We start from the raw sequence: 17,475 nt of genomic DNA, 5'->3' as shown, positions 1-17,475 counted from the left end.
GTGATGAGTGATGTTATATGTGATGTCGTAAGCAGTGCATGGCAGGGGCTCATTTACAGTTAGTTCAGTAAATTATAACTGGTGAATTTCAGCAGTTTTATTTCATTTTTATATTATTAGTACACATAACTTAAATGTCATTTAGTTTTTTCAATTAATATTTAGGGCTTTTTAATATTAAGTTAAAGCCTTATTACCATAGCTAATTAGAATTATCACTATGATCTGTGATGTTTATCTATCTATCTATTGTATTGTATTGTAATTGCATTTATATAGCGATTACTACCCCTGACGATGCGTCAAAGCGCTTGTTCGGCGAGTAGCACGCTACTTCCGAACCCATAAAGGATTAGTGTTGAATAAGTATAGTGAAATATGAAAGTAATTTGATTGATGGACAGGTTAGTCAGTTATTTGGATTCAGAAGGATAGCGGAGGGATAGAAGAGGGAAAAAGATTTGCATTTACACAGCGCTTGTTACCCCTGATGGTGTGTTGAAGTGCTTTTTTTCGGCGAGTAGCATGCGACTCCGGAACCCATAAAGGATTAGTGGTGAATTAGTATAGTGAAATATGAAAGTAATTTGAGTAGTGCTATCTGTCTGTCTGTCTGTCTATCTATCTATCTATCTATCTATCTATCTATCTATCTATCTATCTATCTATCTATCTATCTATCTATCTATCTATCTATCTATCAATCAATCTATCATTTGAGACATGCACTGCATGACCCTCATTTAGACTGTGAATGATGCATTGCGCGTGAGCGGGCCTCTCATCATGCCAAGTCTTATATAGTACTAGAAGGATGATCGGCTGGAATAAAGCTTTCATTATCTTTTCCATCTAACTTAATTGCAGTGACATTATGCTAATACGTTTTGTAACCTCATTTTAAATCCTCTGTCATTCATGGCATTCTCAAACATATTCAGATTATTTTGCAGCTGATTCCACATTGTGTTCCTTGAACTAATGTTGTTCTGTGTTGCCTGAGTCTGTCACAAAGTATAACAATTTTCTATTTGACTTTTTTAAAGATTTCAGAGAAAGAAATTGTTTATACCGTAAAGATAATTATAGTTGACAGTTTTGTTTGCTAATAAATCAAAATTATTGGTCTTCTTTCATGTAGAACCAGTTAATTAAGAAGAATATACACGAACTTCAGAGCTGCAGTGTTATCTTTTTTAACAACTAGAATAGTTACACTATTGGTTGCACTTTGATTTGAAAAAATATGTATATATTTTATGGCTTAGATATATGTTGGATACAGCTTCTGTCAGTGTAAATGATAAATGTGTACTAATTTCTATTATCCTTACCTAAAAATTAGAACATTAATTGTTCTGCCAGTAAAAAAATGTTAACAATGTTTTCTGCTAACCTCCGTATTATCAGAATTAAACCTTCCAAAGGAAGGATACGCACTTGTTGTTTTACAATGCTTACATCTCAAAAGACACAATAGCTTTCCAGAATTTGTATTTGTCTTAAAAGCTACCCCACTGCCCATATAAACACCTCTAAATCATCATCATCGACCATCTCCACTCAGACCCAGCTCGGATACACCAGCCACTGATTTTAAGTTTCTCACAAACACCTGCCACTCCAGCCTTATTCAGAGTCAACATCTCTCTATTTCCTACTGCATCATCATCCCCAGATCTTTTCTCTTTTTTCAATCAGGCAAGCAATAAATCTAGTGTTTAGAGAAAGAATGTCCCTAATTTTCCCTAAATTAAGTGCTGATCATAAGATCCTTAGGCCCAGAATTATTAGTAACCACCAGCCTATCCTCACCTTAAAAACTGGAGTTTATTTTGAAAAAAAGAGGTGATCCAACTAAAAAGTCAACTTGACACCCATATGCACAGTTGTTCCCAACATTGGATAGGGCTGGGAATTGATACAAGCCTTAGAAGTCTTCATCACTTTAAAACAACAGATCTGTGAATTGGAAGAAAAGATACAAAATGTAAAGTCTGTGTTAGTCAATTTGCAAAATAAGATTGAGGATTTTTATTCAATACAATTGGGTAAACAAAATTAGAAAAGTTCAGAAAGATGAGGCATGTTACAACAAAGAACAAGTGTATCCTTTCATAAAAGCAGACTGTTATACTTCAAATGAGTCCCTCACCTCATGCACATGCAAAAGGGTTACATTCTTAGATTTATCAGTCAGCTCATCCGACCAAGAAACACACGGTCCTAGAACAGCATGCCCCTCAGATACGCCATCTGGTCTTCTGGCACATTGTTTTTAGATTACTGTCATCAGAGGACGGAGAGACCATGGAACAGAAGCAGACATCGGGGAAGAGGATGACAGGGGAACAATACCAACCTGGAGAGTGGTAGACATGAAACCAGTTCTACAGCTGGTAACAACATCAGACAATCCGAGATCCCCACTCTTTAATGCTTCTAGGTATGCGTTGATCAACGATGAGAGTAGTATACTGAGTAAAGAATTGGGATTTGTAATTACAGAGAAAACAGACTTCTTCAAGATCAGAGGAGAATGGTATTGCTTCTTTAAAATTATAATTGCATTGGAAAACACTATTCTTCCAGATATCATCTTCGCTAAGTAGTTTCAACCGATCGGTCCAGTCTTCCAGCTTGCGACTACAACAATATAAATCGATATTCCAGTTATGTTACACTCCAGAAAAATTTTCAAAATGGTCCAGCAATCGTTCCAATAGCGAACGGACAAGGTGCCCCAAATGTGACTTATTAGCTGCCAACCTTGAACATATGATGTTCACGTGTCCTCGACTTACTGAATTCTGGTCTAAAATCAACCAGGGTATGGCGCAGATTCTGTCACAACCAATCACAATAAGTCTGGCTAATGTACTGTTATTTATTTATTTATTTATTTTATGCACTTGTACTGCGCAACAGCTACCCAAAAAGGGTTTCCCGGCGCATTTTAGCTGTAAAAGATGGAAAAGAGATCTTATTGATTAAATAGCCAGGTTTTTAGCAACTTTCGGAAACTGGAGTAATTAGGCTCGTTTCTCAGTGGAATAGGAAGAGAGTTCCAGTGTGATGGGCCAAGGTAGGAAAAAGATTTGCCTCCTATGCGAGTACGCTTAAATTTGGGAATCCTAAAACGACTCTGAGTAGCTGATCTGAGATTTCTCGATGGAATATATGTGTTTACCAATGCACAGAGGTATTTAGGGGCTGTGTTGGCTTTTATTTTATACATGTAGGTGAGAGCTTTAAATTTCACACGATTTTCAATATTGAGCCAATGGAGTTTGCGTCGAAATACTGAAACTGATTCTCTTTTTGGTACCTTGCATAGTAACCTAACTGCCGCATTTTGGGCCATTTGTAAACGATGGAGATTAGCTTTATTTGATCCTAAATAAAGGATGTTACCGTAATCTAGACGGGATGTTATTAAAGCATTCACCACCGTTTTCTTGGTAGACTCCGGGAGCATCCAGCAGATTTTCCTCAGCCATCGTAAGATAGCAAAACAGGTGGCCGTCACTCCAATTGATTGAGCTTGCATGCTCAGAGTATCATCCAGGAGTATACCTAGGTTACGCACTTGCGAAACTGGATTCGGAAGGTTACCCATCTTCTCTGGCCAATGTTGGTGGCCCCATAGATGTTTTTGTTTTCCTAAAATGACAACCTCCTAGGCATTCCCCTGTCGAATTATTCATCTGTAGCCTCTCAAACTGACCTTATCAATATCTTAATTGGTTGTGCCAGACTGACCATTGCTAGGACATGGATCTCAAGTAACCCACCACACGTGATGGAGTGGTGGCTTCTTGTTAAAGAAATTCATACCATGGAAACTTCTCTAGCTAAGATTAGAGGTCACAAATTTCTCCAAAAAATAAACAGAATCTGGGGCTCCTCAACTTTATGTCAAGATTGATGTACTTTAATCTGTTTGTAAATTGGCCGACTTGGACAAAGCTGGCAGGAATGCCGATATGTATTTCCATGCCCTTTTTGATTTGTCTGTTAGATTTGTCTGATTTGTCTGTCTGATACTCTAATTTTTATTATTTCTTGCTGTTCCGATCTCCTGTTCTGATATCAATAAAAATTTGATAATCTAAAAAAAAGGAAAACACTATTCTTAAACAGGTCAAGGAATTCGAAAATCGTAAGAAATTCATTGCGTACAATTAACCAAAGAACAAACGCTAGGCACTGTCAACCCTATATGGTAATCCAGATTCAACAATCAAGTCGGCAGTTGAAGGGGGAGCAATACTTATCTAGGATATGAAAGAAAATGAAATATGTTGAGAGCTGACTGATGAAAGACTCTACAGAAAGTTAGCATCCAATCTAATTAAAAACATTCAAGAAAATATCTAGGCCATTACGTTGAGGGCATTAGGTGAAAGGCACCATCAATGACAAGTAAGATAATTTCCTTAACAAACTATGCCCTAGACCTCCTGCAATTTACACACTACCTAAGATACATAAAAATCCAAGTAAACCCTCAAACTAGACCAGTTGTCATGGGGTGTGGTTTAGTGTTTGAACCAATATGTAGATTGTTATATCAAGGATGAGGTCCCCACAACGTAGACCTGTGTCAGAGATATCATGAAATTCATCAGACATAGAAGGATAAGCTACAGTAATTAAGATGAAATCCTGGTCACACTTGACATGGAATCACAGTACACAAACATCCTTAAGATGAGGCTGTTAAGGTGCTCGAGAGATCGATCTCGAGGGAGGAGATGAGCACCACATTTGTGACATTCATTGTAGGACTCGCTAGCATTGCCTTCAAGAAAAAAATATTTTATGTTTAAGATTGAGTTCTATGACCTGGTTAAAGAGGTGGTGATAGGGACCTGTGATCAGTCTCTACACTGGCAAATTTGAAATGAATAGGATCTATCATTGAAGTAATTAATATAGAAAAGAGAATAAGAGCCTACATACATCATATTTCTGCTGTGGCAAAGGAGAGTGGCATATCTGTGGAAGTTCATTACGTGGTTCGAGAACCAAAGCACTTATCTCAAGTTTACAGCAAATTACCTCCATCTCTTAATCAGGCACAGAGAGGGCACCCTGCACACCACTTTATATAACAAACCCACAGACATAAATTTGTTATTGCAGTACAACAGTCACCACCCAAAGACCCTCAGAGATAATCTACTCTGTGGGCAAATAGTATGATCCTCCAAATTTGCTATTTAAAGGAAGACTATTTCAGGAAAGTGGAGCTTCTGTAAACTAGATTAATAGAGAGAGGCTACGTAAAGAACATTGTCTCCAGAGCAATCAAAAGAGCATGATGTTTCTGTCCTATAGAAACTCTACTGACCCCCAAAACAAGAGATGACACTACAGAATAGAGAAGGTAAGCACTTTCATCCCTGTTAACAATTATATTAAAAACATAATCAGGAAACAATGGCCACTGCTAAAACACATGTGTACTGAAGTGCTGATGTTTGCATTTAAGAGAAGTGAGAATGTTAAGGACTTAGTAGTTCGAGCTCATAAAGAAACGAAAATCAATAGTTACAGTAGGGCACCATGGGGACTTCCAAGTATACAGAGTCTTCTCACATGCATTTACCACACATGGTAAGTATATGAGGTAATATATATATGTATATATATATATATATATATATGTATATATACATATATATATATATACATATATACCTATTAAATATATATATAAAGAATGTTATCGCCGCTTTTCTGCGGTGAGTATGCAGCGGGGTAGCAAGCCCCTGAAAATACCATAAATCTACACTCCAGCCAAATCCTCCTGTTTTGCTGGTTTAGAATGAGACAGTCCACCACTCCAGTCTCCTGTGCTAATAACAGTGTGCTTTTATTATTCTTAAAATAATGGCAGAACATCACCCGACATGTTTTGGAGCAAAAGGCTCCTTGTTCACGGGTCCGGGAAACCTGTGTTTGCTCTCACTTGGTTGGAGCAATTTCAAATCTCCCACCAAGCGGGAGCAAACAACAAGTCCCCTCCCAGCAGACGGGAGCTTGAAAAATGCTCTTGACCATTGGTGGCGGACTTTTCTGTTTCCCTGCCCACACTGTAGCACTGGGTTGGCTATATGCAGGAGTTGGCCAGGCTCTGTGGCCAACACCCCGCCATGCACGACTGAACGCACTGCGCATCGTGGTGTTCGCTGCATGTGGGGGGTTGGATTCATTTATGGTAATTAAATATTGCTTTAGTTTTTTAAAAACCTAGAAATTCGCTGAGAAAAACAAAGTTAAGAGAAATGTTCAGGAAAAAAAACTGTTTTAACCTCTAAAAACCATTGAAATTCACCAGTTCTAGTTATCTCAAGTAGTTGGTAACTATAACTTGCTCCCTCACCATGCACTGCTAATTACCTGATATATTACATCCCTCATGACATCTTCTTTGACATCACGCATAAAATCACTGTGTATGGTGGGGGCACAAGTTATAGTTGAATTAGCGCACAATCATGCTTATTTTGCAGATTCAACTGGATATGAGTATGAGGATTGGTAAACGTTTGATTGTGGCACGCCTTGGGTAATCAGTACCCCAACCTCTGTTTAAGTTCGGATGACAATTGGCAATGACCAAGCGTGACCTTTTATGGCCTGTATGAGGGTGCACGTACTAACCTTTATTAGTACTACTTGAGTGCGGAAATCACAGGTCCTCATGTACGACTAAAAGGCACCTGTTGGTTAACTAGAGCATTGATATGAACAAACACTGAATAACGATTTGGCCATGGTACAAATTTGGCATGAGTGGGTAACTAATGTTTCCTGATGTGAGACATCAGTCGCAAGGTCGGTAAAAGGCAGTCGGCCTTGGTTGACTAGGCAATTGATGTGAATAAACACTGGATAACAATTTGGATTCTGATGATTCCCCATGGTACGATTCTAGAATTATGGGGCAAATAGTGCATGCTGACCTGTGACAGGAATCAATAGAGCAGTAATGGTCAGTCTGCGATGGTTTGATCGTGGACACATTACTCATGTGTGCCAACCAGGGTGTGCACATTGAGGCAATATGGGTTGTGCCTGGCTCCAGACAAACTATAGAGGGTATGCAGCTCTTTGTATGGAGGCAGGACACAGCCTATTCAAGTGTAAGTGGGGCTGTGCCCAGCTCCTCACTCCCATCCTACCAGTGATGGCCCATGCAGGCACACCTAAGCTCCCTATGGTGTGTGGCTGTCTAGGAGGAATGCACAAAGCCCAACTGTGAACTACTCCCAGTCATGTAACCCAGAGACAGGCTGCAGGCACCAGCGGCTAAGGAAGAAAAATAGCAACTTTCTAAAAGTGGCATTTTGAAAATTGTAATTTAAAGTCTGATTTAACCATAAATTAGGATTATTCATTACATTTCCAAAGACATCAAACATGAACGAGTCACTTGTTGCTATTTGGAAGTTAAAGCGTATTAAATGTAATAAGGGAATTCCAATGTTGTTCTATGGGAGAGGTAGGCCTTACAATAGTGAAAAACAAATTTAATAATTTTTCACCACCAGGACATGTAAAACTAACAAGTATATGTATAACTTTTAAAATATACTGCAACCTGCCCTTTGAACTGCCCAGGTCCTATTCTAGGCGTGACATACGTGTATTCAAAAGGAAGGTTTTGACCTGGCAAAATGGTTTATTTTGCTTAATCGAACTGGCAATTTAAAGTTGCTCACACAGGCTGCAATGGCAGGCCTGAAACATGTTTAAAGTGCTAATTACGTGGTAGCACAATCATTGCTGCAGGCTCACTAGAAGCATTTAATTTACAGGCCAGGGATACAGGCGGTGCCACTCTACTAGGGTCTTGAAGGTAAAGTAAATGTACCAATTGGATATAAGCCAATTCTCCCATGTTTTAAGGAGAGCGTTTTAGCATGGGTTAGCAGTTGCAAAGTGTGCAGAGTCATAAAACCAACAAAAACAAAGTCGGTAAACAAGAGGCATGAAGGCAAGACTTTAGGGGGGAAAACCACACCAAGGATGCAAGATCGAACATGAGTATGCTCTGTTTATTCAGAGATCAACCTATTTTCAGGAACACTCATAAACTCTGTGTTTTGATTTTGAAGAAGTTGTAGGTACAAAGTGTTAGAAACTCAGACAGTCCTCTAATCCTTCACAGAAGGGACTATGAACAGGGTGGAGAATGATAAACAGCACTGTGATGTAACCTGTCTAGGGGGAATGGGAAATGGGGTATTGGCAAGAAAAGAGAAACACAGGAATCTCAGCTAATCTTGTACATCCCTCATCCTCATGCAAAAGACTCCATACCTCAGTTATATATACTTGTATAGTGGTTTATCTAGGAGTAATGCAGAATCTAAATATGGGCATTGATCATACATACACCCCAGTCTCCTTTCCCATGAGTAAGTCTTACCTGATGGCCCCATAACATTAGCACATAATCATCATAGAAGATACCACAAAAACTAATTGGGCCTAGGAGAACCAGGATGCCCAAGTCGAGAAACTGCCAGGATCCTGAAGTCAAGGAATGCTGATAAGAAGTATCATTATGCAACACAAATAACACAGCTGAGGGTTCAGGTTCATAAGCGGTAATAGAATGAAGATGCAAGAGAAGGTATGGAGAACAAAACAAGAAAGGTGCACAAATCTATGCCAAGGGGATCCAGAAAGTTGCGTGGCAACATTGTTAATGCACTGACACTTTGTATGCTGACCTGGCATGTTGAACTTATTTTCTTGATATTCTGATTGACCTGATTGTCCATCTGCCATGAAGGCCCTCCTCGTCATACTCAGGGCCAGCCTCCACGCTTTCAAGGTCTTCCAGCTACTCTAGTTTTTGAGCAGGCGTTATCTCAGTGAGCTGTATATTCCAACACTCAGATCTTCCTTGTTGAATCCTCCCTCTGTGCAGCTAAAATATACTTTGCATCATTTATGAAGATTACCGGTAAACCTTTCATGTGTAGCCCAAGTGGCATAGTACCGTATTAATTAAGTTCTGATTTGCTTCTCTTTTATTTATTTTTATTTTTAGAAGATCAAAATCTGACTGTTACAGTGCTCTTGTGGTATAAATTGCAAGGGGTGATTTCAATAAGTGTATTACATGATTCCCCATGCAGCCAAAGGGCATTTTTTCCAATAATTTCAAGGAACTCCATGCGTTTTATTTTTACACATAATTATAAGTATGGTATTGTGACACCTTGATTGGTGGCCACATGCAGTGGGAAATCTGCTACTCAGTTGGGTAGTAAGGGTATTGAAAGCCAGACTGCTGTGCTGTATTGTCATTAAAAGTAAGGGATACCTTGGAACTGAATGACTAAACGTTTTCTGGAGGAGTTCTGCATTAGAAGTGTAATGTTAAAAAATGTAATATTTGTTATGTTGAGTATAAAACTCTAAGGTTGGGTTGCAAACCTGTCTTGTACTGAGAAGCTATTAATGTATAGATTTCACCATTCTCTTAATATTATCCCAACACAAATTGCAAAATATGATTTTCTTTTTCAATTTTCACAATTAACAGTGTAAACAGGCCTTCCTACCATAATAAACTGCAGGTGTACAGTCTATCCAGTTGTTACATTTTGTGGACTAGCACTTCGTGTAGATACCTTTAAATAGCATGATTCTATCTGCCTTGATCATTCTAAGTAACAGTCCTCTTAAAAATATGACACATCCGCTGCTGTCTGTGTTTGCTACCCGTGGTCCCTTCTGCCGCTTTCCATACGCCCGTACATTTAAATTTCCACTTCTCAATAGGGTCTAACAAGAAGTATCATGGTGAAAACCCTAGGGCTTGTCAGAGTAGTTGGCCAAAACCCTTGCCCTCTACAGTGGTCTGTGAGCTTCCATATAACTAAATCCTTCTCTGCAAGCTTTTATGCAGAGTACTAACAATCAACCCTTAAATGGATTGATGTTAACATATGTGTTACACAATAAGTAAATCAGGTATCATACAATTTCATAATAAACTGATCACGCCTATAGCCATGATCACTAGCTTGTCACCTTAACCAACTCACTCTTTCTGTATTGAGTGTAAGCTTTACCAAATCCAGTGGAAGCACACAACTTTTGCCCAATCAATTCTGTAGTCAAGGCAACCAACATGTGGGTGGAGCCAAAGCCTCCCTCTTTTTACTACGCTAAAATCTCTTTTTTGCTGATCAAATAAAGTCAAGCGACCGCTGCACTGTCAAGCCTGACCGAAAAACAATGTTTTCTGGATTCAATGATTTGTTAATCATACAAATATCTCATAAGATGCTAGCAATATTCACCATTTATTTCGTAAGAAGAATACTACATGGTTTCCGCTACCTTAGTTTAGTATTCTGCTACACAAAATAAAACCCTTGTTAACTTGAGAGCTGAACACATCCACTCACGATTAAAAAGTGGCATAATATGTGACTTATCGAGCGAACCGTTTTTATGGAGGAAGCATGGCATTGTTCTGAACCAATGCCTTAAATTGGTCCCCCATCAAAAAGCCCTGACCTGCCTACTCACAGACACATCTTGCCTCTCCTTTGCCACTTTCCGCCTCCCACTAACATGTCTCTTTCCAAGCCAAATGTGCATGAGTACAAACACCTCAGTTTTTAACGAGGGAAGACATTCAAAAGCTAGTAATACTGGCATCCAAAAGAAATAGAATGGACTGACTTTCAGCAATTTTGTTTGCATCTTCATGAAAGTGTACAGTTGAGGACTGGAAAATGTGTAAAAAGCAAAAGCTGTATGAGATGTTGGCTTGAATGTTTAAATTCGTTATTAATACAATGTTTGCAATGTACTGACTGCCTATATAAAATATAAATAAATTCTTCAAAGAAAAAGCTGACTAATAAACGCAAAGCACAAAATGTAATTTGCACCTTTTGCCAACGGATTAGCAGATTTTAATAGTGCCATTCTGATTATCATGCAGTGCTTCTAAGAGGTGAATTCATCTAAAACACCAGTTCCTTTTTTTAGTCAGCCTGTGCTAATTTGCATGATTTATTTTGAGAGCAGCTACACTTAATGCAGTATACTTAACACTAGTACGCTGACTGCTTTTCAAAATACCTTACAGATTTCATTTCCAGCCAATCTCCGAGAATTGTGTTTAATTAGGATGCCAAAGTTACAAGAGTGCCAAAGTGTGTGCAATTATGCAATTTTCTCTTGATCTCACAGAGTCTTCCTCCGAGCAATTAATCAGTATGCAGACATGCTAAACAAGAAATTCCTTGATCAAGCGAACTTTGAGTTACAGGTAAGACTAAACGTTACTTATTCTTTTTTTAATAATTTTTTTAAAGATTTCTCCACTCATCAAAGTGTAATTATTAAGAGTGATCCTTTTAATTGTCTACTGAACCTGCTATTTGAAGGTTTTATTAATCGAACATAACTTTAACAGAATTTACATGGCATGTGCTTATTTTCTGTACACTGGGAATACACTGAGCCTTTCCCATTTCATAACATATTCAAATGCATGTGAAAGCAAAGGCTTGGGCACCAGTTTCTTATTGTAATAACATGTTGTATTACTATTTGGCGCCCCTCACAGGATCCAGAAGCCTGCACATTATGTGGGTGTTTTGAGAAATGAAATGAGGGGCCTGTCATTGTTGAAAAGTATATATCATTACAACCAGTGCTTCCTGGCATCGAATCGTAGTTGGCTTCTCTTTTTTTCTTTTAAAGCTACCGAAGATAGAAATACTTTTCTTTGATGCTTCGAATTCCCTTCCTGTTCCTTCCACAATCCTCCATCTACTGGTTCTACTGACCAATGCTTGATTTGGGGGGAAAAAGGGGATGGTGCCCGAGACATTTCTTAAAAAGGCTGTTGCTCATTTGAACACTTCCTTCACGTATTCCCCCAAACTACGCCTGTTACCACCGTGCGCCCCTAGCAGCGCCTGCTTCCTGCATCTACAATGGTCCTATCAGGATTGCAGAAAGGGGTTTGTACGCCCACTAACACTTGTTGTTTGTTTTGATTTGCTGTGGCGTGCTACTGGGGTTTCACTCTCTGGTCTGGAGTGTAAATGAAATCAGTCATGCAAAGCGTCTCCTGAAATAGGGGACGTCCCCCTGAGCACAACGTAGGACCCGTGAGGGTTTAATAATTGGAGATCAGTACACAGTAGTTTAATGTGAAGTGAAAGATAGTCGAGGACTATATGTTGATTGTTGATCTACCGATATTTAATATTCATATCACAGAAGATTATTCCATGAGTATCCAAAACATAAATCCATGGTTGAGGTGAACCTTGCCCAATGCATTTCGGTCCATTACAGACCTTCATCAGGGGACATATATCTAAAAAAGTTAAAGCAAAGAATCAGACGGAAACCAGAGAAAAATACGACGTATATCAATGGTTGCATTAAAGTGTAAAATAATGAGAGGACCAAAATGTCATGTAAAACATAAACTAAGTATTCAGAATACGAATTCATATTGAGAGCGTGTGAAAATGGTGTGGGATTAAAACTAATGAGGTTAATCATCATGAAAACACCGTGCAATTAAATAAAGACGAGATGGTATTCCATTGGGTGTGTGAATATCGAAGAAAAAAAGTCGCCCGTGACAAAATAAAGCCAGTCTCAATGCAATAAGTGAACAAGAGAGTTGCGATCCCATAGGTTTCAAATACGCATAGCAATCTAACCAAGCGGAAAACAGGTTTGAAATAAAAACATGTGCAATTCTTACATGTGAAGTGAAAAGGGGTTTCTAGGAACGGGCTGTATATACAAAGCTACCCGTGTGTTAATTAATTAGAGAATGAGACATGTGTTGTTAGTAACGCGAGGTCACAAGTAAATGAAATAAATGCGGTTCCTGAAAAAAGGTTCCATAAAGAGAGCTAACCGGGCAGAGGTTAGTTGAATAGTGAAATACGTGAAATTGGTGTCGCGAGGTAACAGACATCAAAAATTATAAATTCCAAATGATTATACGTGGTACTCACGATTGACGGCATGCAGTCAGTGTTCTCCCAAGTTCACCATGGTGTAAAACGGGGACGAGAAGCGCCTCTGTCTTATCGACAAAACGTAACGTGAGAAGAGAAAAAAGGACTAATAAAAGAAATAAAATACGGTGGGCGCCATGTTGAGTAAGGTCAACAAAATAAATGCAGATTGAAAGACGGATGAAGACAAGGTGAATAAAGTGGGTGAATTAAATAAGTACCAGTGCAAGTCTAAAATACAAGATTCGACAGGAAAAATCGAAGGGCAAAAGTTTAGGAGCATAGAGGGAAAAAAATCAGAAATGTAGTCAGCAAGTGTATAATGTGGAAGAATGTAAAGTGAAAGGTGCACGAAGTTAGTTGGGCAGTAATAAATAAACGTGTAGAGTGAAAAGAATGTACAATAAAAGGTATATAAAAATTATATATGAAGAGAGAACCCAAAGGTTAGGAATAGGATGTAAAGAAAAGGAGCCAAAAGCTCTCAGAACAAAGTTGGAATGAAACAAGAAGCTCTCGAAATATGGTGTTTAAAGAAATGTCAGTTACAGGTAGCATAGAAATTCCATGTGATCGTTGAGTCCATGAGGCTTCATGAATTCAGAAACTTAATCCAATGTTCGCATAGACTTCAGCCCATGTGTACACTTCTCCTAACTTGTAATCAATAGTGTCACGTTTATATTTTCGAATGTTTCTCTCATTGATTTCAAGTGTGTATTTATCCAGTTGTAAGTTGATGTCTTCTAACATCTTAGTAAAATCGCATTGAAGATTTTACTAAGATGTTAGAAGACATCAACTTACAACTGGATAAATACACACTTGAAATCAATGAGAGAAAAATTTGAAAATATAAACGTGACACTATTGATTACAAGTTAGGAGAAGTGTACACATTGGCTGAAGTCTATGCGAAACGAAGACAAAACTGACCCTCTGGTCATAATAATGAAACTGACACTTCCTCTTCAGAGAGTGACACTAGATCCAGACCACTTGATCGCTCTACAATTAGACAACCTCCTGCATCAGCCAGCACAGACGCAGTACAAACACCTGGCGTCTCTTTTTTAGAGGACACCGGGGACAAAGACGACCCTGGAGGAGCCAAAGAAAAACACAAAGGAACAGCCAGAATGGAAGATTCCGCCAGCATCCAGCAAACGACAGAGAGGGGGAAAGAGAACCTAGACGAGAACAATCTTGTAATCAACATTTCTTCCTACACGTTAAGCCCCATGGAAATAAAAACCCTACAAAAGGGAACATCTTTCGTTCCAATGTGTCACACCACCTCCCTGGAACTGGAAATCAGCTTATTCAAATTGATGCGCAACATACGTTTAAGAAACTTTTTTGAAAACATCGTAGAAACCCATGAACCCAAGGAAGCAGACATACTGAAAGGATTAAAACCCCGAAGTACCTTCATGGCTCCTGTAAGCCACAAAAGTTTTGACACGTTTGAAATGTTGGTTAAACAGACCTACAAACTTTCAATTTTCAAAAGAAATCTAAAAATCGTAACCTCACAGTTAAAGAATTGAACACTCTTATTAAAATTGCCAGCAATCCAACCATAACTTGTCATAACGCAGATAAAGGAGGGGCATTAGTTATAATGGACACTGATTTCTACATATAACAACAAGGAGTCCGTGGGTCTGCTGAAACAGAACTATAGGCTAATGGCTATAAGACAAAGGGTTACAAAGAAAAAGTCCTCATAAAGAGGACAAAGTCCCATCACCCACCGAAGTGGCATGCTTCATCATCTGGGGCCTCCTCTTAACCACACCTGGTGTGGTTAAGGAGCTACAACTCCTTTGCTAGTGAGGAAAAAGGAGGAGCTCACAGATGTTTTAAAGAAGTAACAACCGAGGTATAATGTTCTTAACAAGTGGTGAAGCTGCCTGAAGTGTGGAGAAACTATGTGTATAACGAAGTGCAGTGTAAATGAATGGTGTTTAAAAATGACTACGTAAAGAAAAATGTGTTTATTGAGTATCTTTAGATGCCACAGGATAAAAACAAGAAACGTGTTAGCAACAAAAAATAAAATTTCGAACACGCTAACAGCAGGATGGTCAATAATATACATGGTCAACATGTTTCAGCCAACAGTGATCTGACCTATTGATCGTGGCTTTCTTCAGGACCGATTAATACTACTGCATCAAAAGTGAATGAAATCGAGTGCAAAAAATCACAAAACGTGAATAAAATAGAACGATACCACCTACAAATATACCTGCTTCAAAGAGAATGAGCGGAACTGTAGGGGTTTACAATGATCACCTGTTTAAAAAAAAACAAAGAGAAAAACAGAAGAACAGGAGAACACATCAATGTCGCAAATGGTCTGAAAACCAAGCACTCAGTCACTGACGCAACTGCAAGAATAATATACAGTTGATGTAATGAGGTCTCTGAATGACCTTCTTACCCGTAATGTATCGGGGATGAACACCTCCACTCCTGGTAACGACTCAGGGCATGAAGCAGCGCTCTACATGAAAACAAACAAAGGAAAACTAGTATAAGGAGAGAAGTCTGATGCAAAATACTTCAATCTTATAAAAGGCGTCAACATAACACCGTCGAACTGAAAATCTCTCTACAAGGCTGCATGGGCTAAAGTTGGTGTTTTTATTAGCAACCAAACCTAGACATTACTGACAGTCTTGGTCAATGAAGTAGAAAGCGACCCAGAAATGAACCTGTATAGAGGTGTTTTTGTCCATGTCACTTGACCAAGGGGTCCCTTATAAAGGGGGACCGTGGCTAAGATCACAGAAACGAACCACGCCACTAAAGTGGCCGAATACACATGGCCACGCTGCCAATAGGTTGCGTCTTTAAATAAATCACCATAACAGGTGGCTGCGTCATCTCAAAGAAAAAGGACAACAAAGCCGGTATGCCCATCAACTCGCAAATAGGCAACCTATTTAGTGCAAACAAGACCATAATCCTCGAGGCTTCGAAAGAAGCGTGCAACAGATCAAAATATGCAAACAGCTTGCGTCATGATCTCAGAGACGAGACCGACTGTTTGGCGAGGCCAAAGACGTCTTTTACAAACAAGACCGGGCTAGATCAGACACTACTTCAATCTGAAAGGGAAGATTATTTCTCCATCTCAAAGTGAAATGCCACTGTATCCGATACACCCACAGTATCAAGATCAAGCTCCAAAAACCAAAAATGAAGAGCACAAGTTTCTGTACCTAGCCGTCACTACCCCGGGCGGTCTTCCTGATCGTCCCGTGAGGTATTGGGGCTGGACCAACCACGTCTTTTTGAAGGAGTCCAAAAACCGGACACCGGCACGTGGGGCATAGCGTAAAACGTGGCCCCGTCACGTGATCGTGATGTACCGACTTCATGCTACCGTGACCTAATAAGCGCATCCCGGGAAACATGGGAATTGTAGTATTCGCCTAACGCGATGAATGCATACAACGATATCATGAAAGTGCGACACATTCATTGACCTTAAATATAGTGTGTCTATCACAAACGTTATCAACCCAAGTGAAACACCAATGTAATTGGCAAGCCTCGTAGCCGTCTCAGAGCACTGGTGGAAGTACATATACAGATGTACGCCAGACAATGACAATATAGGCGGATGCCAATTACAACCGTGCTACTCACTGAGAGCTCGCAAGTAAATGAATAAAGTCCATGTGCCCAAAAACCAGCACAATCTGTTGAAAGAGGCCCAATGAGCAAGTAATAAAGAACTGCAACACCACTGGCCAGCTTTGAGAATGCATGTGTAGGAAAATGAAAGACACAGCAGACAAATCGTGTACTAACTGCCCTAACCCACAGCGACCTCCTGGGACCGAACTCAAAGGGACCTAACAAGGGTCACCTATTCATACTTAGAACCTAGCAGTACTCAATGATGGGAAGATATATAGTTACTGTGAGTTATGCTCTAGTTGGTACACTTCGAAAGTCACACTATCCTATATCAACGCAAAGAAGTCCAAGGAATTGCGTCGTTCAACCCACTAGTGTCACTATGAAGTTTAAACACCCATCGCTGTTCTATTCTGAACAGAAAAGTTGATATATCCGTGACATGTGAAGGAATGGAGGGTTGTTCCAGAACAGTCTAAGAGACTTCGTCAGGTTTATGGTTGAATTCGACAAAGTGATTAGTCAAGCGAGTCGATTGTTTTTTGCACCTAATTGTGCTTTTATGTTCCAAAATCCTAAGCTTGACTTTTCTTGTCGTCATTCCAACATATCTCTTGTTACAGGGACATGTGATTAAATAAATCACTTTATCGCTGTTACAGTTTGTGTGCTTAGTCTGTCGCCAGGGTATGCCAGTGCCTATGTCGACCTCAGTAGTGTGTGATGTTTGTGGACATACAGCGCAGCTGCCACATGCATAGTGTCCTTGTACAGGGGG

At 39.4% G+C, this 17,475-nt stretch overlaps 1 protein-coding gene across 2 annotated transcripts in view; it reads left to right on the top strand.

Annotated features, from left to right (window-relative positions):
* Positions 1-17,475, top strand: part of DOCK1 (dedicator of cytokinesis 1) — a 1,163,810-nt gene that overhangs the window by 740,381 nt on the left and 405,954 nt on the right. For both annotated transcript variants that reach the window (XM_085606236.1, XM_085606235.1), the window contains exon 30: positions 11,239-11,317. In XM_085606236.1, the coding sequence (XP_085462362.1) occupies positions 11,239-11,317 (79 nt within the window). The remainder of the gene's footprint in view (positions 1-11,238; positions 11,318-17,475) is intronic.

Source organism: Triturus cristatus, chromosome 1_2 (genome assembly GCF_964204655.1).
Source record: "Triturus cristatus chromosome 1_2, aTriCri1.1, whole genome shotgun sequence".
Lineage (NCBI taxonomy): Eukaryota > Metazoa > Chordata > Amphibia > Caudata > Salamandridae > Triturus > Triturus cristatus.
Note: the sequence above shows the minus strand (reverse complement) of the source record. Positions and strands in the feature narration are given on the sequence as shown.